Source organism: Microcaecilia unicolor, chromosome 2 (assembly GCF_901765095.1).
Source record: "Microcaecilia unicolor chromosome 2, aMicUni1.1, whole genome shotgun sequence".
NCBI lineage: Eukaryota > Metazoa > Chordata > Amphibia > Gymnophiona > Siphonopidae > Microcaecilia > Microcaecilia unicolor.
Window position 1 is genome coordinate 391,428,517 of NC_044032.1, and position 14,672 is coordinate 391,443,188.

The window sequence follows — 14,672 nt, forward strand, 5'->3', positions numbered from 1 at the left end:
TTTCTATAACTCTGTGCCTGCCTATAGCCACCAAGAGGGCACCTGATAGGAGCGTATTCTAAAAAGGAAAGTAGATGTCACTCTCCTTTATAGAATACTAGTAAAACATGCCCGTTTCAGGCGCAAATGAAACGGGCGCTAGCAAGGTTTTCCTCCCTCCCCCCTCCCTGCTCATCCCTTCGGCGTTGTGAAGGCACTGACCGCCATTGTTGCGGACCTCGTGAACGCATGCCAACGCCACCTTCAATGTGCTGAGTCGTTGGTTGTGAAGCCACTGATGCCATTGCTCCGCCCTCGACATCATCACGTTTGACGCGAGGGTGGGGCCCCAACACAGTGATTTCGGTGGCTTCACCACCACGAACCCTTCGAACCGGAAGGAAGTGCCCGGAGGAACTGACAGTGACATCAGTGTCCTCAGAACATTGAGGGTGAGTTTTATTATATAGGATTAGTATAACCAGTAAAATATACACGTATGCAGTCAAACACAAGCTGGCATGTGTGCACCTATGGTCCTGAGATCTGTGCATAACTTACAGTATTCTATGTTATATGCATAGGCGTAGTTTGACTGTTTCATTTGGGGGGGGCAAAAAAATGGGCGGAGCATATTAGCATATCATTTGCATATATACATATGCAAATGAATATGCTAATATGGAGGAAGGAAATGAAATTTACAGGCAAAATATCACAGATGCACATTTCAAAAAGCTGACACATTTCAATTAATAAATTATGAATAAAATAAACTTTTATTTACCTTTGTTGTCTGATCATGTAGTTTTTCTATTCGCTTTGATCCCAGTGTCTTCTGTTTTATGCAGTGTCTTCTTTCCAGTAGGCTTCCCTCTGCTCCCCACCCTCCCAGTCCCATCCATCTCTTGCTCCTTCCCTCTGCTCCCCACCCCTCCCAGTCCCATCCATCTTCTGTTCCTTCCCTCTGCTCACCATCCCTCCGTCCCATCCATCTTCTGCTCCTTCCCTCTGCTGTGCCTGACCTCTCCCAATCCCATCCATCTCCTGGTCCATCCCTCTGCTCCCCACCCCTCGCAGTCCCATCCATCTCTTGCTCCTTCCCTCTGCTCCCCACCCCTCCCAGTCCCAACCATCTCTTGCTCCTTCCCGCTGCTCCCCACCCCTCCCAGTCCCATCCATCTCCTGCTCCTTCCCTCTGCTCACCTCCTTTCCCAGTCCAATCCAATTCCTGGTCCTTCCCTCTGCTCCCCACCCACCCCTCCCAGTCCCATCCATCTCTTGCTCCTTCCCTCTGCTCCCCACCCCTCCCAGTCCCATCCATCTTCTGTTCCTTCCCTCTGCTCACCATCCCTCCGTCCCATCCATCTCTTGCTCCTTTCCTCTGCTGTGCCTGACCTCTCCAAATCCCATCCATCTCCTGGTCCATCCCTCTGCTCCCCACCCCTCGCAGTCCCATCCATCTCTTGCTCCTTCCCTCTGCTCCCCACCCCTCCCAGTCCCAAGCTCCCCACCCCTCGCAGTCCCATCCATCTCTTGCTCCTTCCCTCTGCTCCCCACCCCTCCCAGTCCCAACCATCTCTTGCTCCTTCCCGCTGCTCCCCACCCCTCCCAGTCCCATCCATCTCCTGCTCCTTCCCTCTGCTCACCTCCTTTCCCAGTCCAATCCAATTCCTGGTCCTTCCCTCTGCTCCCCACCCACCCCTCCCAGTCCCATCCATCTCCTGCTCCTTCCCTCTGCTCACCTCCTTTCCCAGTCCAATCCAATTCCTGGTCCTTCCCTCTGCTCCCCACCCACCCCTCCCAGTCCCATCCATCTCTTGCTCCTTCCCTCTGCTTCCCACCCCTCCCAGTCCCATCCATCTCCTGCTCCTTCCCACTGCTTCCCACCCTCCCAGTCCCATCCATCTCCTGCTCCTTCACTCTGCTTCCCACCCATCTCCTGCTCCTTCCCACTGCTTCCCACCCTCCCAGTCCCATCCATCTCCTGCTCCTTCCCACTGCTTCCCACCCTCCCAGTCCCATTCATCTTCCCTCTGCTGCCCCCCCCCCCCCCCCGCGAGGTCCAGGATCGTGACTCCGTTTACCCCCTCTCTTCCTCCCTCCCTCCGGTGCAGGCAGCAGTCTTCTTCAACCTTTCTGTGCTCCTGGCAGCGGTAGCGACGTATACACGCTGCCTTTGGTCTGCCCCAGAAGCCTTCTCTTCAAGTTCCTGTTGCCACCTATGCGGGAACAGGAACTTGAAGAGAAGGCTTCGGGGCAGAGCTGAAGGCAGCGTGTACGTCGCTACTGCTGCCAGGAACAAGAAAGGCTTAGAGAAGATTGGTGCTGCCTGCGCCGGAGGGTAGGAAGAGAGGGGGTAGATAGACACGCTCGTCTCCGTCCGCTTCGCTGCTTCCCTGCCCTCTCTGTCTGCGTCCCGCCTTCCTCTGATGTCATTTCCTTTCGGGCGAGACGCAGACAGAGAGGGCAGGAAAGCAGCGAAGTGGACGGAGACGAGCGCGTGCCTGCTTGTTTTTTTTTTTTTTTCATTCTAGCGCCAGTCCACGTCCTCGTCGTTTGGGGGGGCATTGCCCCCCCTCGCCCCCCCCAGTCTACGCCTATGGTTATATGTGTAACCCCACCCCCACTCTGCCCAGACTCCTCCCATATATACTCTCATCTGAAAGCTATTAGAGATACACACAGTTATAAAATTGCACTTAGGTGTATATCCGGCATGTATACACATATGCCGATAACATGTCGCATTAGCTGCTTTTTGAGCTCTGTCTTAACAGTTAATGCATCTCAAAATCCACGTTAAACACGTAGGACTGGATTCAGGAAATGGCGCTCAAAATTTGGTACTAACTGTGATTGTATAAAAGCTGTGCGGTCTTTATAGAATCACGCTTAGCGCCGGTTCCTGTGCCTAAACTTAGGCGCCAGACTTATGCCTGCTGAAACCTGGTGTAAAGGCTGCTGGCTGAGTTAGGCACACTGAGGCCATGTTCTATAATTATGTGCGTGGCTTTTTGGAACAATCCTGACACACCCATGGTCACGCTCCCTTTCGAACTACACACTAGAAGTTAGGCACCACGCCTTACAGAATAGCGTGCAGCCAGATGCGCAAATTTAATGAGTGACAATTACTGATGTTAATTGGCTCATTAATTAATTTGCACACTCAAATTGGGGGCATGCAATTCTGGGCACCATATGTAGAATCTGGGAGTTAATGAGGTTTATTGACTAGGGGCCTAAATGTCTAGAGGCCATCAGTTGAATTTGAGAATGAAAGCAGATTCCAAATGAAGAGGTAAAAAAATAGAAATGCTGGAACAAAATGAAAGAGGAAAATGGAGGCATGAGGCACAGGGCAAGGAGTGAGAGTGGGCAGAGGTTTTACTGGAACATACTAATATGTAAGGGTCATAGATTTGATATACTGCCTGTCTGTGGTATAAACAAAGCAGTCTACATTTCTTATTATTATATGCAGGTATTTTCTCTGGGTTCACAATCTAAAGGGCCCTTTTACTAAGCCTTGTAGAATTCTACGCGCCCAACGCGTGCCAACTTGGAACTACTGCCCGGCTACCATGTGACCCAGGTGGTAATTTCATCTTGTACGCACATCCAGTAGGCATGCCAAAAATTTTCCAGCGTGTGGCACTAAACAGGCGGCAATCGGCATTGTATGAGCGCTGATGATTACTGCCCGGTTAACGCATGAGATCTTACCGCTAAGTCAGTGGGTGGCAGTAAGGTCTCAGGCCCAAAATGGATGTGGGCCAATTTTTATTTTGCTGTACGTCCATTTTCGACCCAAAAAAAAAAAAGGCCTTTTTTTGCAGGTGCGCTGAAAAATGAACCTGTGCGCGTCCAATACACACGTCTACACCAGCGCAGACCACTTTTCGGCGCACCTTAGTAAAAGGACCCCTAAGTTTTGTACCTGGAACAATGGAGGGTTAAGTGACTTACCTAGGGTCACAAGGAACCACAGTGGGAATCAGACCCAGCTCCTCAGTCCACTGCACTAATCATTAGGCTACTCCTCCACTAGACCAGCAAAAGGCATGATTTTTAACATCATACAATAGGTCCAAAAAAAAATCTTGAAATCCAACATTTCCTCACATTCTACCTTGCTTTATGGAGTATTAACAAATTTTTTTTTTAAGATTTTTTTTTCCATAGGTACAGAATGGGAGAAAACTGGCAACATCCTTTCTGAATAAGGCCCAACAGTTGACACATAACTCAAAATCACTGAGGGGAAGGTTAGCAGGTAAAGGCAGGCTCATTACCTAGTGCTGACACTTGAATATTACAAAACAGAAGTTTGAGGGACTCTGACAGCAACTTGCTTTCACATCAATGGCAGCTGTGTCTTAGTACCAATTACAAGGCTGATGGGAAATCCAAGTGAGCAGATAATGTGGCGTTATGTACCGTCATCTACTGCATTAGTAAGGTCCGAGTTAAAGTCCGACAACTTATTCAACTTACAAGGGCAGTATCTGAAAAATGCAGCAACAGTGCAAATGTCAGAGCTTGTTCTTAGATTCAGCTATGCTACACTCGAAGACAATATTTCACTGAAGGAAACACTGGTCCCAGTGGATAAAAGAATTCTTTCTCCAGTGTCATGCTTCGTAACACTCCAAAGACCTGACCAATTACATGCACCTGTTCTGCTCTAATGTTGAGGTTGACTGGATGCTCCCTATATGGCCTTTGTCGGGTGGCGGACTCTGCAAACGCTGCACAGCTGTGTTATTATACTGAACACAATTATCTTGGAGCTCAACAAAGTTGGTAGCTAAGATACAGTAGAACAGCCCGAGATCAAAGTAAACCCTATCCTAACTTTGACATAGGCTCCTAACCTGCCTTAGAAGAATATATAAACTGAACACAAAACAAATTGCCCGTAATTAGACAGTACTTTTCAAAAGGACTTGTGTTAAATGCATATGGCAAATCAAGGGGCCCTTTTACTAAAGTGTGGTAAGCAATTAGGGCCTTATTCTATAAAGTTATGCTCCTAAATTAGGAGCATTCTCTATGCTCCAAAATAGATCATGCTCGTATTTAAAGAGCATAAATTTGGGAGCAAAACCTTTATAGAATAAGGCCCTATGCGCTGAAATGCCATAATGCACAACCCAAAAGGGGGTGTGGCCATGGGAGAGGCATGGGTGTTCATAAGGTTTGCACAGAGTGTTATAAAATACCAGGAGGGGGAGGGGGGGAGTTGCCCAAATCAAACGCTGGGAATTACACCTGGTTTCAGCAGGCGTCAAGTCCCAGCACTCAAATCTGGGCACTGAAATTGGCACTTGATGCTATTCCACAATGGAACCTGATCTTTGAGTCCCCATTAAAGAATTTAGTATTGAGCGCCATTTACTGAATCTAGCTGTGGCTGTATGTTGGGTTCTGGGGGGTGGGAACCAGGCAGGTCATGGGTGGAGAATGAGTGTGGACCACCTTCTGCAGTTAGTACATGGTAGTTACTACCCACTGTCACTTAAGGAGGCGCTAAGTGAACTCCCTCTAACTGCCCAACAGGACTCAGGGTTCCTTTCACTGAGCGGTGGTAAGCCCAACGTAGGCTTACTGCTCGCTATACAGGAGTACAAGCAGGGGCTACCATAGCAGCCTGACGGTACTTCCTACCCCCAGCACACCATCATTTCCGGCGCTATAAAAATTTATTTTTTTGTAGCGCCAGAGTGTACCCGGCGGTCACATCACTGGCTCCCTATCCGTTTCCGCATTCAATTCAAACTTCTCGTACTGACCTATAAGTGCGTTCACTCTACCGCTCCCCAGTACCTCTCCACTCTTGTCTCTCCCTACGCCCCCCCCTCGGGCACTCCATTCTGTGGATAAATCTCTCCTATCCCTTTCTCCTCTACTGCTAATTCCAGACTCCGTTCCTTTTATCTCGCTGCACCTCACGTCTGGAATAGACTTCCCGAGCCTGTACGTCTAGCCCTGTCTTTGGCCGTTTTCAAATCCAGGCTAAAAGCCCACCTCCTTAATGCTGCTTTTGACTCCTAACACTCCTAACCGCCAGTGGCGTTCCTGGCCTGGATGGCACCCGGGGCGGAGCGCCAATGCCCCCCCGGGCGCAGCGTGCCCCCCCCCCCCCCGCTAAATGACAGCTCCCCCCTCTGGCGAAATGACACCCCCCCCGGGTGCACGCCGCTGGGGGGGGGGGGTGCCGCGGCGCGCGCCTGCTCCAAGTTAGCTAAACTTCGCTTTGCTGCAGGTCCCTCTGCCCCGGAACAGGAAGTAACCCGTTCCGGGGCAGAGGGAGCTGCAGCGAACGAGCGACAAAGTTTAGCGAACTCAGAGCAGGCGCGCGCCGCGGTACCCCCCAGCAGCATGCATCCGGGGCGGACCGCCCCCCCCCCCGCTTGGTACGCCACTGCTAACTGCTACTCACTTGCCCTGTACCCTTTTATCCCCACCTTTAATTCCCTTACCTCTTAGTTGTTCTGTCTGTCTGTCTGCCTGTCCTATTTAGATTGTGAGCTCTTTGAGCAGGGACTGTGTTTTGTGTATGGTGTACAGCGCTGCTTATGCCTTGTAGTGCTATAGAAGTGATAAATAATAGTAGTAGTAGTAGTAGTAAGGGATCTCCCCCAAAATGGCCACACGGCAAGTGCTTTACTTGCCGCATGGCTATTTCCTGTAGGAAAGCGAGGCTTCCCTTTCACCAGCTGCGGTAAAAGGGAGCCTTGGCGCGCATGAAAAACACACGCAGATGCCAGTGCAGGCCCCCTTTTGCTGCAGCTCGGTAAAAGGGGCCCTCAATAAGTGCATCTGTGCTATTTGCAACCAGGTTAAGCAAATGCTAATTATTGTACGGCCACGCCCTCAACAATTACCATGCGGCTTTTGCACTTACCATACATTAATTTTTGCCGCTAAAGCACAGTACGTGCCAAAAATCTTAACATGCTTTAGTAAAAGGGCTCCCGAATCAAATTAGAGATGGGCATACATTTGCAACAGTATGGGAAATATCAATGGCAATATGCCATGTTGTTGCATGTCATTATCAAATGAAAAGGAGCAGAAAAAAAACACACAAAAAATAAGGTTTTATTGTTTATCATCCGGGAAGTACCCCAGAGTTCGACAGAATTCTCTCCATTTGAGTTGCTATATGGAAGGAGACCTAGGGGAATCCTGGATGTGGTCCGGGAAGCTTGGGGAAAAGAACCCATCCCGGGAAGGAACTTGGCTGAATATGTGCTTGCCATGCAGAAGACGCTGAAGAAAGCTAGTGAGGCAGCCAAGCTCTGCTTGGAAAAGGCTCAAGAGAGTCAATCCTGAGCTTACAATCAGAAAACAGTGCAAAGAACTTTCCAACCAGGGGACAGAGTCTTAGTCCTCTTACCCTCCTCAAAGAGTAAACTATTATACAAGTGGCAAGATCCTTATGAAGTTGTGGAAAAGACGGGACTTGTCAATTATAAGGTGGACCAACAAGACAAGAGGGACAAGGTCTTCCACATTAATTTGTTGAAGAAGTGGGTCCCCATGACTGCAACACTGGTCCAAAGAGTTGACCTTGAGCCAGAAGTCCCGACAGAGACCAGGCCCTCGCAGGTTCCATTTGACGACCAGCTCTTCTTTTCGCAGAAGGCCGACCTAGAGCAGTTGGTACATCAGAATCAGGATGTATTTTTCAGAATGCCAGGCTAGACCCACCTTGCAACTCATGACATTCTCACTGAGCTGAGAGTGATAGTCTGGCAACATCCCTATCGGATTCCAGAAGCCTGTCAGCAAGTGATGGCGAAGGAGATTGCTGAAATGCTGGAACTAGTTGTAATCAAGGAGTCAACCAGTAACTGGTCATCTCCCATTGTGCTGGTACCAAAACCAGACAGGAGTATCCAGTTTTGTATTGATTTCTGGAAGGCAAATGCTGTCTCCAAACTAGAGGCCTACCCAATGCCGAGGGTAGATGAACTCATCAAGTGACTGGGAGGTGCCCGATTCATCTCAACCTTGGACCTGACCAAGGGATATTGGCAGGTACCCCTCAAAGAGAAGTCCCAGGGTTTGTTCCAGTTCATGGTATTATCATTTGACCTTCATGGGGCTCCAGCTCCCTTCCAGCACCTCATGGACCACTTAATCAAACCGTATGGAGACTATGCAGCTGCTTACTTAGATGACATTGACATCTACAGTAAGGATTGGAGGACCCATCTCATCCAGGTAGAAGCAGTACTGGATAGTTTACAGATCACTGGGCTAACAGCGAATCTTAAAAAGTGCTTCTTGGGAGGACAAGTCCAGTATATAGGGTACTTGGTAGAAAAGGACAAGTGAGAACCCATATCGAGAAGGTAGAGGCAATCACACAGGTGCCAGTATCCCAGATAAAGAAACAAGTACATGCCTTCCTCAGCCTCATTGGTTATTACCACCGGTTTATTCCAGGGTTCACTGAGAAAGCAGAACCTCCTACAGAAGAAGGCTCCAGAATGGGTACACTGAATCGAAGAGTTAGATGTTGCCTTCCAAACCCAGAAGAGGGATATTTGCACAGAGAAGGTGCTGGTCAACCCAGACTTCAACCGACCCTTCATCGTGCCTATTCTCAATCTAGCCCTCAGGACATACCCAAGCAATCCAGTTTTCAGGATATCCACAATGACTATGCATGAGAGAAATTTGCATGCACTACCTCCATTGTACGTAAATCCCTCTCATGCACATTCACTGTGGGTATTCTGAGAACCTGACTGGTTGGATGTGTCCTGAGGACTGGGTTGAGAACCCCTGCTATAATAAAGGAAAGTAGGTGCCTTTATAGAATATTGGTGGAACTGTGCATATATGCGCATATGTGTTTAGACGTGATAGGGCCACAGAGCTGGTGTAAAAGCATGTACCTAGATTCAGGAAACAGATGCAGTATTTATAGTATTCTAAGAGTTATGTGCATAAGTGTGAGCCTTGCCCAGGTGAACACCCACCTGCAAAGTACACGCTATTGAAGAAATGTGCATCCTTACAAAATAGTACACGGCCAGACTATTGAAACTTACACACGTGTTCATATATACACATAAATTACTAGAATAACAGCATTTATGCATTTTCATGCTGCCATAACCTTATAAGGCTCTTTATCACATTACCTCCAATGTGGGGGAGGGGGAAACATATCACAAAACTGCAGCCACTCATAATCACACGAACCCACAACCATACAGGGTCCTAATCACTGACGTATATCACCTATAGAGATGCGAAACATGTACTAGAAAAAGCTGGCTTTCATCAATTCAATTGAAAAATTGGCATGTTCAACTATGCGCCTCTCTTCTGTGAGTGGGTATCCATATCAGAGCAGGCCAAAAGCAATCAAGATGATTTTCAAGATGGAAACGGAGGCTGAATAATTACAATGGAATCTTTAAGCAGACAACTATGGGGCAAAAAATACTCAGTGACCAACAAGGTATGAAAACCTCAAGGAAACAGCTTTTTATTACATTAATTTAGAACTGTTTTAATTTATTTTAATAATTTTTTTTTTTTTAAAGCTACTACATGGGTTATAGCAGGGGTAGGCAACTCCGGTCCTCGAGAGCCGCAGGCAGGTCAGGTTTTCAGGATATCCACAATGAATATGCAGGAGATAGATTTGCATACCATGGAATATTCATTGTGGATATCCTGAAAACCTGACCTGCCTGCGGCTCTCGAGGACCGGAGTTGCCTACCCCTGGGTTATAGGAACCAAAGATAGCCAGTCTGGATTTTCTCCATTGCCTCTATGAACTTGATGTTCTGAGCCTCCTAGGTAAACTGGAATGAGCTACTACAGGCAGTGGGACAAACCAGACAAATTTTGTTTCTTGCACTGGTTGTCAGCCCAGTCCTTGGGACATATCGAGCCAGTCAGGTTTTCAGTAGACCCACAATGAATATGCATTTGGAGAGATTTGCATATAATGAAGGCAAGACAGCAAATCTCTCTCATGCATATTCATCATGGGTATACTGAAACCCTGACCGGCTGGATGAGTCCCTAGAGATGGGTTCAGAACCCCTTAAATAAAAACTTTTGTTAATAGGGGGGAAACATAATTGAATGGTTTCTTTATCCTCTATGACTGTATTTTTTTTTTTTTTTTGGGGGGGGGGGGGGGAACCACAGGCATTTTTAGAACCCTACTGTAGTAAAACATATGTAAGAAAAAAAATCCCATTGACAGGCCAACGTACAAAGCTGCACTGAACATTACAAGCAAATAACCCAGTAGTTCAACAGAACTTCATGGCAAGTATTCCATGACACCAACCAGAAGTGCAATTAAATAAATGTTTGGACTATAGCATTTGCAAAGCTTTTTTTTTTTCTTTCAAAATCACAGATGTCTCAGATGAACCAGGAAGGGCCTGGAACAGTGGAAGCGCATGGAAAAGGTTGCTGGTAAAACCGCCCAATCTAAGGGGGTCTTTTACGTAGACACACTGGTGTTTTTAGAATGCATTAAAAATAGGCGTACGCTAAACGCTAAAGACGCCTATGTATTCCTATGGATGTCTTTAGCGCATGCCTATTTTTAACGCACGCTAAAAACGCCAGCGCGCCTACGTAAAAGACCCCTTAAAGAAATAAATACGTGAAGTACTAAGAATTATGTTCATCCCCCTATTTCTCTCTCTCATCATTTCTAATGTGCCAGAAGGAATGATCTGAAGCTGTACCATTATAACGCTGTTGTAAAAACTGCAAACGGGTGGGGGGGGGGGGGGGGGGGAGGAGGAGATTGTGCTGAAATGTCAGCCCACCAGAACAAAAAATAGATTTGAAGTATTTGGGGTAAATAAGGTCTTCTAAATTACTTTCAGCACCAGGGAAACTGAACCAGATGACTTAGGTAAAAGTTGTTATGTGCCTTCCCTTTAAGCCCAGACTTGCTCACAAATGTAAAGACTGAAAAAATAGATTTGGACAATACTTGTAGAGATCAGTGTCTCTAGCTCAGAAAATTAGCCCAGAGAGAGAGAGAGAGGGAGAGAGAGAGTTGGGGACCAGCCTTTGAAGAAGTGGTTTCGGCTCATGGCCAAAGCACAGGAAAGCCTTCCTCAGATCGGGCCCCTGAAGTCCACACTGTGGTGAGCTGAGATGTAAAACAGGTGTTCAGCTCGTAAGATGCTGCTCTGAAGACACAGAAGGAGCAGCTCCCCTAGCGCAGTTCAAGGGAACAGTCATAACTCAGCCCTGATCACTGAATGTAGAGACCTCGGATCAGTCCTTGTCTCTTGTTTAGAAAAACCAGACATCTTAAATCTTCCGTAACAAGGATGCTGAAAGAAGAGAGATGGGTAATGGAGTGCAAAACAATTGGGGTCCAAGATATCATTCCTCAGCCTTGTGGTAAGGGGGCGATCTGCATAACAGAGATTCCTGGACAGAGGCATCATGATGGAATTAATTAAAAAGACACGTTTTAGCACAGAGATATACCGATTTCCTGTTCTCACTCTGCAAAAGGTCCTGTTCGCGCAAATCTTTTAGTACAGGTAATTATGGAGCAGTTAAGTTGCTCCCACGAAGCAGGCATTTCCTTTCCAATGACAGCAACGTGAATTACAATTAGCAGGTTGCTTTTACGATATGAACTGCTTTTGCACTGGAAGCAGTAGGTCACCTGTAGTCAATGGTAATGTCATTTGGTCTTTAAGCTCAAGAGTGCATTTACACTGTCAACCTCGGGCTTTTATTGACAAATGAGGTTTTATTAGGCGCAGTGCATGTCAGAGCTTTTGATGAAACTTCGCAGTGGTTTCAAGTACATAATAGTTACCTCTGCAGTCCAGGAACATTCTGAGTACCTCCAAGATTAATTACAGGTTCCCGAGGTCTCCGTAGAGCCAAGATGTACTCCCTGAGTCAAGTATCATGTGTGCAAACATATCACTGAACTGCCTGCTAGTTTGCTGTTTTTCTAACGCGTATAAAAAAATAACTTGATTTAAGCTTCTTGTCAAGCTGTATTCCACATGTGCATCAGAAAATGTGGGGTATATGATCCCCTCAAAAGTTACAAGTCCAGCCTCTCTGGTGTAATTTGCAAAACCACAGGTATCTATCTGCCCTGATAAGATAGCTCAACTTTTCAGATGTATGACTTACCAGCTGTGAGGCAAGAATACAGATACAGAAAATAAAACTACCTAGAAATAAATGGACTTTACAAAGCGAGATTTTAGGGAAGGGGGGGAAGGGATTAAATAGCACTAGTCATGTTTACACTCCTGTGGCTGCTTAAGGACTACCACAGCAAAGGAAAGAAAGCTAGGAATGCATTGTGGAATCGGGAAATTACCATCTAGCATCTTAATTAAAGAAAAGGAGTGTCACTTTTTTTTTTTAACCTGCAAAAAAGCTAGTTTAAAGTCGAATGTATCATGCAAGCTCGATAGCGATGGACCAACACGATGCACCAGCTGGAAACTTTGAAACTAAGCCCAAAGAGTGTAAAATCTGACGATTATGTGGAACTGTGAGCAACGTTTTATCTCCCCCACCTGCAAGAAAACAGCAACAACACGTCCCAGCATCAAAGCCCACAAAATAGACAGAGACCCATAAGAGCAACAACCTTAGCGATAGAACTGGAAACTCTTAACCTCGACTGCTCTTTCCATCTAGACTCAATCAAAAGCTGACTTTTGATTGCTTCCTGCAGCCTAAGTTGGAACTCAGGCGGGAACACCTTCAAAACACCAAGCCAGCTTCAGATGTGGGTAGGGCGGAGCTGCTGGGGGGGGGGGGGGGGGGGGGGGGTAAAACTGGCCTCTCTAAGACCAGCAAAAGGAGCCGAGCCCTGAAAATCCCACAGGTACCCTACATAACACCTACAGTCATAGGAGCCGACTCGGGGGGGGGGTGCTTAAGCACCCCCAATATTGAGGTTGTATGTGTCCAGGGAGGGGTTATTTCCCCCAATAATTTTGAAAAGTTGGCTCCTATGATCGAGGGTGCTCAGCTCGCTGCAAATGACTTCTCCAAGGGCACAGTGAAGGGGATCCGGTCAATATCAAGGGGGTTCTCGAGCACCCACTGCACCGACCCCGATCGTGCCCTCCTCCAGTCCTGCTTACCTGGGGGCATGGCTCGGAAGCTGCGGACCGTGTTGCCGCGGCGGGGTGGCTGCGGCTGCGGCCCCTCCCTGGCCCCGCTGTAATTCTCGTAGAGCCGCAGCATGTGCTCGGACACCGTGTCCCCGGGAGGCAGCCGCGGCTGCGGGGGCTCCGACCCGCCGCTCCCCCTCCTCCTCCGCAGCGCCTCCCCGCGGCCCGGCAGCAGGCAGCCCCAGCCCAGGCAGAGGAGCAGCCAGCGGGAGCACGCAGCCATCCTGGCCACAAAATTAAAAAACAAAACAAAAAAAAAAAACCCTTTAAAAATGACAAAAAAGATAGAAAGAAAAATGCCAAGAGTTGAGCAGAAACAGAAAGGTGCAGCTTTCCAGGTGCCACTCAGGATCCCGTAATCGTCCAAAAGTTTGGAGGTGTCTTTGCCTTTCCTTTTTCCCTCCGGAGAAGCAAGTGCATGTATCGAAATTATGTCTGTGTCATTCAAAAATCCACTGGCTACTGGGACTGTAAGAATAAAAGGCTATAGGTGAACTGAAGCGAGTGTCCAGCACTAGCAGTGGCTTTCCTTGGTAGGAAGGGAGGGTGTGCGGGGGCTGTGTGCCCACAGGCAGCTCACTTGCTCGCCTCCCTCACACACACACGCACGCACGCAGCCTCCTCCCGGCTCGCTCTCCCTCTTCTCGCTGCCCGGCGAGGCATTAAGTGCTGGGGGGGCGCAGCCTGTCCCGGGTTTTGTGCCTGGGAGCGGGGCTGATCTGTGCGGTCCGCAGCCAATCGCACCGCTCCTCGCACCACACTGCAACCGAAAGGCTTGCACGAAATCCCTTTACTGTAGCCCTCCCGGGAAGGGGGAGGGGGCAATATGATGACCCGCACTCTTCTCCCTTGAGGCAGTCCAGATCTGAGTTGATGGGCGACGGTGCGCTCGTGGAACTGCTCTCCTCCTCGGACAAACATTAAAATTCCAATACTAGAAATGGGCGAGATTTAATTTTGATCTTCACTCTGCCGTGGTCCCCTCTTTGCATGGTGCTGCTACTGTCCCGATAATGCAATATGAAATCAATACTGCATCTAGGCTGAGAACTACCCCAGGTGCCACAGTTGGGGTAATAGGAACATAGTAAATGCAGGGGCGTAGCCAGACTTCGGGAGGGGGGTCCAGAGTTCGAGGTCAGGGGGCACATTTTACCCCCCCCCCCCCCCCGCTGCCACCACCACCACCACCAACTACAACTTTGACCCCCCCCCTCCTGCCGCCAACCCGCCGTCGCCTACCTTTGCTGGCGGGGGACCCCAACCCCCGCCAGCCGAGGTCCTCTTCTTCCGGCGCAAGGCTTCATTCTGTTTCTGTGAGTCTGACGTCCTGGACGTCAGACTCACAGAAACAGAACGAAGCCTTGCGCAGGAAGAGGACCTCGGCTGGCGGGGGCTGGGGTCCCCCACCAGCAAAGGTAGGCGGCGGCGGGAGGGGGGGTTGAGAGGGTCATCAGCAGGTGGGTCCAGGGCCAAATTGACGGGGGCCCAGGCCCCCGTGGACCCACGTAGCT

General features: G+C 48.6%; 1 protein-coding gene across 2 annotated transcripts in view; it reads right to left on the minus strand.

Moving 5' to 3' along the window:
* BMP3 (bone morphogenetic protein 3) overlaps nt 1-13,802 on the minus strand; it is a 66,599-nt gene extending 52,797 nt beyond the window's left edge. For both annotated transcript variants that reach the window (XM_030190586.1, XM_030190587.1), the window contains exon 1: nt 13,129-13,802. In XM_030190586.1, the coding sequence (XP_030046446.1) occupies nt 13,129-13,381 (253 nt within the window). In that variant the 5' untranslated portion in view covers nt 13,382-13,802. The remainder of the gene's footprint in view (nt 1-13,128) is intronic.
* Between the last annotated feature and the right edge of the window lie 870 nt (nt 13,803-14,672).